This window comes from Lacerta agilis, chromosome 3, assembly GCF_009819535.1.
Source record: "Lacerta agilis isolate rLacAgi1 chromosome 3, rLacAgi1.pri, whole genome shotgun sequence".
In the NCBI taxonomy this organism is placed as follows: domain Eukaryota; kingdom Metazoa; phylum Chordata; class Lepidosauria; order Squamata; family Lacertidae; genus Lacerta; species Lacerta agilis.
In genome coordinates, this window is record NC_046314.1 from 61,663,361 (window position 1) to 61,676,471 (window position 13,111).

A 13,111-nucleotide genomic window follows, 5' to 3' on the forward strand; every position below is an offset into this window, starting at 1 on the left:
TTTAGCTAATCAAATATGTTAGCACATGACATTGGTCAGTTAGCATAAACATGCTAAGAAAATAAAAATGTAGCTACATTTAAAATGATATAAAATACAAATAGATGTAGTTTTCTGACTCTACAGTAAGGTTGCCAGATTTTTTTTCAATGAATCCAGAGACACTTTTCAACTTCCTACTAAATAGATGGATTTTGTCAGAGGACTGATTTGTAAATATGGGGACTGTCCCCCGGGAAACAGGGATGTCTGGTAACCTTATTCTACAGGTTACACCACCAAGCCATGTTCTCAAATTATCATGCTGCTAGATTATGCCAGACAGAATAAGAACTAGCATACAGGTTATTAAAAGTGTGTGATAATATTTAAAAGAAAAGCAATGACTATAATTAATCCTTTTATTATCTAGCTTTGCTTAATAATAGCAAAAATGTTTCAAGTTCTTTCTTTCTTTCTTTTCTTCCTTCTCTCTAATTTAGTTTTTGCATGGAGTGAAAGAATTCTACCCTTCCAATATTGGGTTGGAGGTATAGAGATAAATTATAAGTTACAAATCATTATTGTGTATGTAAGCCACCCTAGAAATGTTAGAGTTATTGGGTATAGACTTTAAAAATAAATTACACTTGATAAATAAATATCTGTTAATTCAAAGTTTCTCTTTTGAAAAAAAGCTTTCTCTTTAGCTACACATTTAAACTTATCTGTCTTTCTTTTCTGTATCCTTTAGGCTGCGAACCCATCCCTGTAAAATACCTGCTATGGAGTGACATTGAGTCCATTGTGGCTGTGGCCTTCTCTTGCCTGGGTATCCTGGTCACCCTGTTTGTTACCCTTATCTTTGCCCTCTATAGGGACACCCCTGTTGTCAAATCCTCCAGTCGGGAGCTTTGCTACATTATACTTGCCGGAATCTTCCTCGGCTACATCTGCCCCTTTACCCTGATTGCTAGGCCCACTGTCACCTCATGCTACCTCCAGCGCCTCCTCGTGGGGCTTTCCTCAGCCATGTGCTACTCTGCCCTTGTAACCAAAACCAATCGCATTGCACGCATCCTAGCAGGGAGCAAGAAAAAAATTTGCACCCGCAAACCGCGCTTCATGAGTGCTTGGGCCCAAGTCCTCATTGCCTCCATCTTGATCAGTGTGCAGCTGACCTTGGTGATTACCCTAATCATCATGGAGCCCCCTTTCCCCATCCTTTCCTACCCCAGCATCAAGGAAGTCTTCCTGATCTGCAACACCAGCAACTTAGGTGTGGTGGCCCCAGTGGGCTACAACGGACTCCTTATCATGAGTTGCACTTACTATGCCTTCAAAACTCGCAACGTGCCCGCCAACTTCAACGAAGCCAAGTACATTGCCTTCACTATGTACACAACATGTATCATCTGGCTGGCCTTTGTACCTATATACTTTGGGAGCAATTACAAGATCATCACCACTTGCTTTGCGGTGAGCCTGAGTGTGACAGTAGCTCTGGGGTGCATGTTCACACCCAAGATGTATATCATCATTGCCAAGCCCGAGAGGAATGTCCGCAGTGCCTTCACCACTTCAGATGTGGTGCGTATGCATGTTGGGGATGGGAAGACACCTTGTAGGTCCAACACTTTCCTCAGCATATTCCGGCGGAAGAAGCCAAGTACTGGAAACCCAAAGTAAGTAACTTGAATTTGTGCACCTGCCTGTCTTCGTTTTTCACTATCTTACTCTTTTCCCGTTTTCAGGAACCTTCTTACTTTTTCAACAAGGTTTGTGATTCTGCTACAACTTCTTTACATGAGGAAACAATGGAGGAAATGAGTTCTGAACTCTGGAATAGTCTACAAGAACAACCTGTTCTTCCTCTCTGCTTTTCCTGTGCTATGTGTCAGGTGCAGCAGGCCTACATGCTTTTCTGCCATTGACCCCCCCCCCCCCCAATCCTGCATTTAACCTATTCTGCTGCGGTCCACGGTGATATGCATACAAAATGGCAGTCACTTTTTAGCACTGTAAAGTAGCAACAAATCTTGGTAGCCATGTTTCTACATTTGTTCGAAATATTATTTTATGCTTATCACAGTAATGCCACATACGGAGATGGCGGTCCCTGGCTGGTGAGCAGTAATCCCTGTTATACTTGTTGACTGGTTAGGACTGATTTTAAAAAGCTAGCCTGAACATTCCTATCTTGGAAGAAATATTTAGTCCGAAATACAGCTGTGCATTAATTTCCCCCAGCCAAGAGCATAGGAGAGAGCTGTTGCTTCAAGCAATGAAGTAGTTCAGACCGGAAGCTTAAATAGGAGCTGTCAGCCAACCCCTGATCTGAGTAGGTGCTTCCATGCACCTCCACTCCTCCCATGTAGCTTCACATGCAGCTACCCAGGCATTTCATCAATGGCTATGAATCTCCTGCTTAGTTAGCTGACTCTTCTGCTTCTGTGGCCCAGGGGGAGGTAGGGAGATATGAGAGCCAAACAGGAACCCAGGCAGCTGGTGTGGGGATCTCCCATCCTGGGGCAGGGCCGTATCTGGGTCCATTTGCTCCCCAGTGGAGCTCTGCTGGATTGTTTTTGCACCCCTTGCTCCTCCTCTGAGGAGACCTGAGTTTTGAGGTCTGGGCAGGGCTGAACCCCAGCGGTGTGCTTTCAATGTAGTCCCATCTATGGCAGGTAAGTAAACTACTGTAGAAGGTTTTCTAACTGCTATTCCAAATCCAGGATTTTCACCTCTCTTGCTTAGCATAATATGAACAGCCATGATGGAGTAGCTACTCTCACCCAAACCACCTTGCAAGTAGTCTGGGAAAGCTATTGAACTATGCAGCACGTTTCTAGCAATCAGTCAAATTCAATTTAAATCAATGTAGTCTTCAGCTGACTGAATATTTCCCTAAGAAATAGTAATTCTCAAATCAGGTTTCAAGGCTTGGTAAGGAAATTACATCTTCTTGCTCTGTTATATGAGAGTGACAGAGCCTTACAAAAAGTTAACCTAAACATAGTATATATTTTTTACACTACAAGACAAGGAATCCCAGTAATTCTTCTGTCTAGAGATATAATTACATACAACCCTTCCAATGGAAATTAACAGTTAGATATTTATTGAGCTAGATAGAGAGTATGTGATGGAATGGAATGGAATGTCTAAATCTGGAAAGATTAAACGGATTTCTCAACTGAAAAAAAAACAGAACTATACACTCACTTTTATAGTACAAGGTAGATGGTTTTGGAGAGTTTCATGAACATCATCAGACTATTGCTCTTGTATTATATGCATACTTGATTAAACTAATAGGATTTTAGCCAGTCTTATTTCAATCTTTGACATGTTGGCAACAGTTGTCTAACTTAGAGTAATAGATAAAGATGAAAAGGATCATCTTGATTAATTCTGCAGAAGTTTCAACTATACTGGATGTCCTAGTCTGATGTTACCAAGGTTTCAAATTTTGGATGGTTCTGAATCAATTTTCTAGCCATATGTTTCTTTCACAGAGTGCATGCCAAAGAGACAGAACATTGTAAACTGCAATATAGAGACAGGTACTATTTTCCTTGAATGTAATTCAACCTAATTTTCACAACTCAGTATCTTTTCTCCATGAAATAACTTTATTTGTTGGGTAAAGGTCATGGGTAATTGCTGTTGATGTTTCACAGTCAGTAACAGACCCGGTTCTAAGGATCCTCACCGAAGTGATTTTGTGCGCCTTGAATCACAAGCAACTTCAGCAACCACTCTTTTTCTCCACTCTTAGCAAAGATTTCAAATCAACTAATAACAAAACCTGGACTAACCCCTTCAAATGTAATTTTGAATGACAGGGAGTGGAACTAAACTGGAGGAGCAATATTCGCCTTCTATATTGTTCATTCATAATTTAGACTTTGCACTCAGCCTTAAGTACATATTACAAGAAAACATTTCTCTTCCTTTGGCCACTAAACAATCTGATGCATTTTGAAAAGCACTGAGCACATTCTTGAGATATTTTCCTTATCTCTCTCCCTCTGGCTCTTCTCCACCCAGGAAGTATGTAATGATTGAAACAAACAAAAACAAACGGTCATTGTACCTTTACTGTGACCTGGAACTAAAAGCCAATTAGTTTGTTAATATGCCTTCTGTATTTTGTGTTTGTTCAGGGCACATGGATCATTAACACACCCAAAACAAAAGCAGCAATGTGACCTAAGTCTCCTAATAGGCTATTGCTGCCAGCCTTAGCATTCACAAGGCCTTGCTTGCAATGCAGGAATATGCTGCTGCAGCAGCAAATCTTCTTTTCAAGATTTATAATAGCCATGCTATTATTATGCACCAACATAAACATGCTGATGGGCATCCCAGAAGATAACTTTGGCTTTAAAGCACTGCGTCAGCAGCCCAAGATAAGCTATATTTGCACTTCTTGAGAAGATAATCATAGAGTTGGGAGAACTCAATGATCATCTAAGGCAGAGAGGCTGGATTTGCCATGACTAAGCCATCTCTGACTGTTTACTCAGCTTGATTTAGGCAAGAAAGCCCACACAGCTTCCCCATCTATTTCCCTGGCCAGTAGCTCCCCACTAGCCTGACTATAAAACATAATCTTACATTTTTGTCATGTAAATCTGCTACCTCTTGTTAGGAAAAGGCACTCAGCCAGTTGCTGATTCCTAATGGAATAATCAAGGGAAACAGTTTCTATGCTGGGAGGATATCTGGGATGATAAAATCAGAAAGAGGAGACTCAATGTCTTGAGGATGCATTGCAAATATATGACCATAATAGTGGAAGTATGAGTTGATTCTCTCCTTTTTAAAATTCCATTTCAGAGGATTTATTTTACCTTTCTAACCTTTGTAATAGATACAGAAATGTGTATAGATAACTGGTTTCTAATTCCTGTGTCAAAGAATGCTTATCAATAGATCTAGGGCATTAACTTCCTTTATTCAGGGTCTCATAAGTTCTGGCTAAAGACAGTTTCTTTGGAGCATAACACGGGGGGGGGGGGGTTTGCTGCCATCAGCCTTCAATGCACTGCTTCATTTTCCCAAACTAAAGGCATGTTGCAAAGCATCTAGACACTTTTTAAACTGTTAACAACAGTTTAACAGTAGTCTTAGAAATGTTAGCTCAAGTGAGATACTTTTATTGGTGAAAGACTGAGAGACAGACTTCAGTAAAAGGAGCAATTCAAAAAAATGAAAATAAAACAATACAACTTGAGTGCTGGTGTTAAACAGAACTCAAATTGGATTGATTCAGTGCAAACAGCTTTCCTTATTTGCTTTGTAGACACTGAATTCCTTTAAATTGTTGCTCATCTTCATTTTTCTTGAATGCTCACCTGTCCAAAGCCTGATTTTGATTGTAAGTGAAAAAGCTGTTGGAAGGTCATTCTTAACTCACTTACTTGGAAGTTCCACTGAAATAAATAGAGCTTATTTCCAAGTGATGATGTTTAAGGACACATTATGAATTCCTGGGGAAAGGGGCTGGGCTGTTTTGTTTTGTTTTTAAACTAAATTAACAACCCTGGGAAACAGAGAAATAAGATGAAACAACGTTAATCAAGAAAGGAAAATAAGGACAGGCAGGAAGGCAGGATATGCAGCGGGTCAAAAAGAGAAGAGATTCATTCATGCATTACATTGAGGGTGTGAAATGGGTTATCCTCAGCTATGAAAAAGCCTTTCTTTCTACTTCATCTTTCAGCATGTGACTCTGCCTAATAAATTCACTTAAAACTCTCCAGATTCTGCACTTAATAAAAATAATTCCATAAAGAATTTCTAGTTTAGTATTCTGAAAGACAGGCTATTTATTATTAAGTGATTTGGCCAACACCCTACACCGTATGCTGGAAAGCCAGGGTGATAACTCACCCTTTAAATGCCCAACTCAGCTATTAAACCCAGAGTTCATCCTTCCTCTTTCTGTAGCTCCGTTCATGGAAATATATTTACCACAAATCACTCACCATCCCATTTTGGCACAGACTAAAGCAAAGAGTCTAGAGTGAATACAATGTAATCGAATAATTACTCACTGCTGTAGGATAAACACTTCTGCATTGTAAGATGCCCATGAAGGAAGGAAATTCAAAGGTATCTCTTTACTGAGAATCCATAAATGTCCTCAGAGATCCTGTGGGATGGAAACATTTAGTCCACAGGAACTTTGGAATGGGTCAGAGGGCCCCATATGTTAATAACCAGATGTTGTACTTTGCTTTGGGATTGATTTTAATGAAGTTGTTGTTTAGTCGTTTAGTCGTGTCCAACTCTTCGTGACCCCATGGACCAGAGCACGCCAGGCACTCCTGTCTTCCACTGTCTCCCGCACTGTCCAACCATCTCGTCCTCTGTCGTCCCCTTCTCCTTGTGCCCTCCATCTTTCCCAACATCAGGGTCTTTTCCAGGGATTCTTCTCTTCTCATGAGGTGGCCAAAGTATTGGAGCCTCAGCTTCAGGATCAGTCCTTCCAGTGAGCACTCAGGGCTGATTTCCTTCAAAATGGATAGGTTTGATCTTCTTGCAGTCCATGGGACTCTCACGAGTCTTCTCTAGCACCATAATTCAAAAGCATCAATTCTCCAGTGATCAGCCTTCTTTATGGTCCAGCTCTCACTTCCATACATTACTACTGGGAAAACCATAGCTTTATCTATAGGGACCTTTGTCGGCAAGGTGATGTCTCTGCTTTTTAAGATGCTGTCTAGGTTTGTCATTGCTTTCCTCCCAAGAAGCAGGTGTCTTCTAATGTCGTGACTGCTGTCACCATCTGCAGTGATCATGGAGCCCAAGAAAGCAAACTCTCTCACTGCCTCCATTTCCTCCCCTTCTGTTTGCCAGGAGGTGATGGGACCAGTGGCCATGATCTTAGTTTTTTTGATGTTGAGCTTCAGACCATATTTTGCACTCTCCTCTTTCACCCTCATTAAAAGGTTCTTTAATTCCTCCTCACTTTCTGCCATCAAGGTTGTGTCATCAGTGTATCTGAGGTTGTTGATATTTCTTCTGGCAATCAAATCAGATAGATAGATAGATAGATAGATAGATAGTCAGGCAGACAAAGAGATAGACACATAGCTGCTGTGGTCACCCCTGGGCCAGCACATCATCCCTGTTTTGTGTGTGAAAATGTGCCTTGGCTCTTACCATCTTTGCAGATGCCTCTTAATTTTTCCTCATATAAATGTCTCCATTATAGGAAGTCTGTCTCCCACTGGAGCACTATGACAACCCCTCAGAAGAATGCAAACTTGATCAGGGGTGCAGCTGAAAACATATACACCAGCTCCATATCTAATGTCCCTCTGCCTTTTCAGTAGAGATGACTGCCATGCCTCCAATTTTGATCTCTGTATTTGCTATCTCTCATGCTCAGTGCATTTTTCAGCTATTTGTCATTTATTATTTCTTTGTGAAATGTATAATGGCCCCTGCAGCAGGTGGGCCAGCCCCCCAGGGCAGAAAATACATGGGTTCATTAAAACACAGCACATTAAAAAAAAGAAGATGGAGGAGAAGACACATAGCCATGTGGTACCCAATTTAGAACGGCTTATATCAGTGCTTCCCAACTGTGTGCTCTGACCCACTTGAAAAATAAGGCACCGTGTAACAGCACAGTGTGAGGACAGGGGGAGGAAGAGAAAGGTGGGAAAGCACTGTTGGAGCCACATGTGCTGCCCACTGCAAGGACAGGAGGGCAAGGCAACACAACAACATTCCTAGTTTCATGTTTCTCTGCCTGTCTCTGCTTCCAGGTTGGGGCTAGTTTACAAGGAGAGACTCCCTTGATTAGACGCTGGCCAGTGAAGGGCCTGACCGCTGCCCAGTCCACCAGATGGGTACTATATTTGCCCCACCCCGGGCACTGGCAACCCACAGTATGCCCCTGTGTAACAGTCACTGTGTCTGACAGAACAGGGAAATAGTAAGGATTGTGATGGAATTCCCTGATACAACATGTGCTAGATACAGCTGATAGGTGAGGGACTTTGTCAAAATATTTTTGAGAGTCAGAGACCACCATTATCTACCTGATCAGCCCCATCCACATATTTGCCGACACTTCCAGAGAACTCTAAAAGGAAAGTGAGCCAAGACTAGCTTGTAAAAAGTCATGCTGATTCTTCTTCAGCAAGACTTGTTCTTCTACATGCTTGGTAATTCTATATTGAATAATGCTTTCCATAAATTTGCCAAGAACAGAATTGATTTCCTGGATTCCCAGATCTCTCAATAAAAATTGATGTTGCATTGCTCTATGAGGCACATACATTTGTATCTTAGGCAGACAGAGGACAGGTTTGTTGCCAAACCCCCAAACTTTAGAACAAAACCATGTTTTATTCTTTACTGTTTGTTATTCAGATTTTACCAATTATTCTGACTTCGGTAAATGCACCTTTTCCCAAATACTGCAGGCAGGTGTGCAGCTAACACAAAACAATAATTAAAGATTTAAGTGCCAAGCATCTACCCCAGACAGTCACACGTTTGCCAACATTGCTGGCTCAACTTCAGTCCTTTTGTAGGACACACAGGACTGTGACAAATAATGGCTGTTTTCCAGCTCTCCCTTTTGTGTGAGATGAATTTCAAGTAGGAAGTTCAACAAGCTTAGATGCATTTTATATTGTCAGCTTATAGATTTAAGAGAATATTTAAAGCACCCGCGAGATGCAGGGCAACAATTTTTTAAAGGAACTGTCACAGTTAAAATGGGTTTTTTTTGGGGGGGGAATACAATGGAAACGAATGCAGCCAACGAGATCCAAATTAACATTTAAACCTTGATTGCACGAAAGCCGAAGGCCTGCTCAATCGATTCAGTCTCTCTATTTATACTTTGCCTCATCTCATTTGCATTTAATTTCATAGTGTAGGCTGCTGTGGCCCTGTCCAATGCAAATGAATAGGGACACACACTCAGGTTATTCCATATTACTCTAAGCAGCCATGTTGCCAGGTATAGATTACCAAGTCAGATTGGGATGGAATGAGCATGGGAACAACCTAAGAACATAGGAAGCTGCCTTATACCATGTCATACCATTGCCCCATTTGTCTCATTACTGTTTAAACGGACTGGCAGTAGCCCTCCAGGTTTTCAGGCAGGGGACATTCCCAGCCCTACTGGACCCTGTCATGTTATCATAAACATGTGAACAGAGAGCTGAGTGGGTTCTGGCAGCATAGTGGAGTAAGAAATGAGAACCTAAAAATTTATCTGGGCAAGACACACTTGTGGGAGGGATTTGACTTTTCCTGTCTATGACAGAGGGAGATAGATTGGATGAAAACGCCCCCATCTTCATCGGAGGAATGTTGGAGAGTATGGGTTTCTAAACCTCTTGCATCTCTCCATCCATACTGGCCAGAGGTATTGTCACAGTTCAAGCACACATCCCAGCCAGGCAAAAGCACTGGAGAAGGACCAGGGAAGGGCATGCTCTGGGCAGAGGGGGCGTATCTGAAGAGAGTATTGAAGGCCAAATAGAGGGGCCTGGATAGCCACTCTTGGCTCCCTGGCCTGAGGTTCCTGACCCCTGATCCACAGCAAGTTAATAGAGCTTTCCCACAGCATACGTCATAGCTGGCATGGGCTATTCCAAATTGTGCATTTATCATTCTGTCCCTGCCTTCTTACATAGTCAGTAGCAAGATCATTTATTCAATTATGTGGTGTTGTTTTTCTGTAAAAAGCTATTATAAAATTGAAAATTTTACCTAGAGTTCCAACTTTCTCATCCATCTTCCTATTTTAATTACTCCATCCATGACACAATTTAAACAAACAAAATAAGATAAGATGATTTATACGGCACAATAAGTGCCAAAACATCTTCCTCTACTCGGTTTTGGTATGATAAAGAAGTTGCCAAATGGATTGTACTAAGCCAAGAAAGTCCTGCTGTCAGCCAAGGTTCTACAAGGAAGGGGAAATATTTGGAAACAAACAAGTTCTACGTTCTAGATTATGATTGGTAAAGAAAAAACTATTTATATGCGTTGTATATGCAATATAACATTGGGCCACCAGATGGCACTGTGGAGTCCCGTTTTTCTCTACCTGTTTTCCCTGTTTAAATTTACGACGCGTTTAACTGAAACGCTTCTTTGATGTGTCTAGATCCAGCCTTTGTATAAAATCAGCAGGTTAAATTAAATGCTTTACCATCACCTCAGTCCGCAATTGTCTGCAATATAGATTAAGCAAAATAGCTTATTATCACATTAATGGTAGGATTAAATAATTAAATTAAATTAAATTTTTAAAAAAGCTTTCTGCAATTGGTGATAAAGGGAAAACTGTTCAACTTTTAAAAGCCAAACATTCCCCCAGGTTAACAACAACCCCCTCATAGGAACTTTAGCAACTCTTTGGATTCTGATTATAATATAAAACAAAATTGCATCTCAATATTGAGGAGGTTTTGCAATTTTACAAAACGTTCCATGTTTCCCAAGTTGGAGGTCACAAATATATCACTGTGGAAAACTTAAGGAAATGCTTTCGTCATGGCATAACATGTCAGGAATCATCCACACGCCAGTTATAATTTAATTTCCTGCTTGACTGAATCTCATTCTACATTTTCTTGTATTGGTACCTTTGTGAATATACGTATATTTCATTTGAGCAATAGGAAGAAACTCACAACAATTCAGTTAGCCTGACATGGAGAAATGTCTCTATTTAACAGTGAAAACTGTTCTCACCTGTATCAAGTGTTTATTTTGGTGCCGTCCCATTTTGAAGTCCTTCTATCCATATCAGAAGTTCCATTTCTCTTCTTAACTGGCTCAGATAAAAGCTCAGCCTTGCAGCTAAGTATCTGGTATGCGAATGAGATATGAGAATCTTTCCTTTTTATGTAGTCTTTCTGACAGAACTTGCAGTGACAGCATCTTACTTAGGGTAGAACTATTCTGGGGGGCGGGGACAAGTTTGCATTGTGATAAAAACTGTTTTTCTCGCTGAACAAGCAGAGTAGTAGTTCAATGGGTCATGAAAATTATGTTTTCTAAATGTTTGTTCTCAGGGATGGGGGCTCGCTGCATGTCCTCTCCTCAAAACAAAGATATATTTGTGTCACTCTCCATCAATACGGAGGCTTGCTGAAATAAAATAAAATGCAAAAGAGAGTCATATTCTACAGCTCTGAACTGCTTCAGGTTTCTTTACACCTTTCACAGTAACATGGGATATAACTTGTATTTATGATGTAGAGTTCCTGAGATGCAAGAGTGTCACAGACTTTTCACCTAAAAATAACCCTTACATTTCTATTCAGAAGTGAGATCCTTATATGCATCTGTGGTCACAAGTACCTGCTGTTGGCTATGAAGATACGTAGCCTGGAACTTAAGATGCCCTGAGAGTTAAGCCAGTGTAGTGGTAATGCAAGACCTAGAAGGCCAGGAGTGGCGGGCGGTGAAATTTTTCGTAGGTTAGGGCCAGAGGCGCCAGCTTGTGAGGACGATGTGGGGGGAGGGGCTCTTGGGCCCATGTCATGCCTCCCTCCCTAAGCCAGGAAGAAGCTTCCTGGGTTTTGGGAAGAAGGTGCCAGGCTTTAATACTTTAATATTCTAATTTACCAGTGACATTTAGGGAACTAACAAAGCCTGACTACATGCCACTAAAAGGCAAGGGTTCAAATCCAAACTCAGACATGAAGCTCACTGTGCGGCTTTGGGCTAGTCGTCATGTTCTCTCAGCCTACCTCACAGGGTTACTGTGAGGATAAAATGGAGATGGTAGGGGAACATGTAGGCCTCTGGGAGGTCCTTAGAGGAAAAGTGGAATGTAGTAGTAGTAGTAGTTACCATCATCACATTTCATCGAACTCGGTGGGACATTCTGTCACATAATGCTGGCATTTCAACAATATTATGAAGCCACCTCATGCACTAACACCAACTTTAGGGCCCAGGGGCCAGCGCTAGGGCTGTTGGTGGGTGGAGACTTTTGTGCTTAGTTCTATATCTCCACCAAGCACCTTACACTTGGGGAGAAATTTGGGGCATTATATATGTTCAAGTTTCTGTGATTAAGCTGTTCATCACTGCACCATGTTAATGGACAAACTACCCCGGGGTAATCGGGATATGACCCTTCAGTTTGGCCTATGCAAATGAAGAAGTGAAAATAAGCAGATAGGATTCTCAGTTGCGTCCCTTAAACTATTTGTGGCAAACAAAATTTGGAGTACCATGCATTAGGATCAGGGGTGGGGAGCAGCTCCAGCTTTTTCAATCCTATTGCATCAAATCCCTTACCTGAACAAACTGTTCTCCCTAATTTGAACCAAGACAAGTAGATAATTAACACATAACGATGCACATCATTTTTCAACCAGGAGTCAAATGATCACATATCAGGCTGCCTTTAAACTTGGACTAGTTAATCAGAAACATTGTGAATTTGAAAGGCCTAATAAAAAGGCCAAAGTTGCTAAGCTTCAGACTGTCATTGCATGTATAATTCCTTGTTTTGGAGAGCCTGTCATTGCTGGTAAAGGTTTTAATTGCGAGTGAGACACCAAGGTGAATGGAATGAATGCGAGCAAACGACCCTGGAATGAGACAGACTTGCACCTTTAAATTGCGTCAAAAAATTCAAGTAATCATTCAATCAAAGAATCCTTCATTTTCTTAGCCAAATGCAATCTTAATACTATGCATATTGATTATTTGGTTGAGAGCAGAAATTGCAGAGTTTTGTTCTACATGCTTTTAGAGCAAAACTACATTGTCTTTTTGCAGAATTCTGTCTGGTAGAAGATCTATGCCAGGACATAGCAATGCTGACACTAGGTGAATAAATTTTCTTTGAAATCCGGGATCAAATCTTCTGTGAAATACGCAATCTGCCAGAATGTCATATGTAGGACACTATATCCCTCCTTCTCATCATGGTCATAGTTCCCTCTATTCTGGTGAAACCAACCAATCAGCTGTATGCAACAAAATCCTTGCATACACACAGAGAGCAATCCTAACACAACTACACTAAACAAAATATTCCCTGAACCCGCATGTGTTCATCCATGCCCTGCAAGAAGCTTGCTCCCAGGGTCCCTGGTCCTAGGTAGAAAAATGGTTC

The 13,111-nt window shown here is 41.2% G+C and overlaps 1 protein-coding gene across 2 annotated transcripts in view; it reads left to right on the forward strand.

The window, feature by feature from the left end:
• GRM1 (glutamate metabotropic receptor 1) overlaps positions 1 to 13,111 on the forward strand; it is a 162,740-nt gene that overhangs the window by 136,862 nt on the left and 12,767 nt on the right. For both annotated transcript variants that reach the window (XM_033143945.1, XM_033143946.1), the window contains exon 8: positions 734 to 1,664. In XM_033143945.1, the coding sequence (XP_032999836.1) occupies positions 734 to 1,664 (931 nt within the window). The remainder of the gene's footprint in view (positions 1 to 733; positions 1,665 to 13,111) is intronic.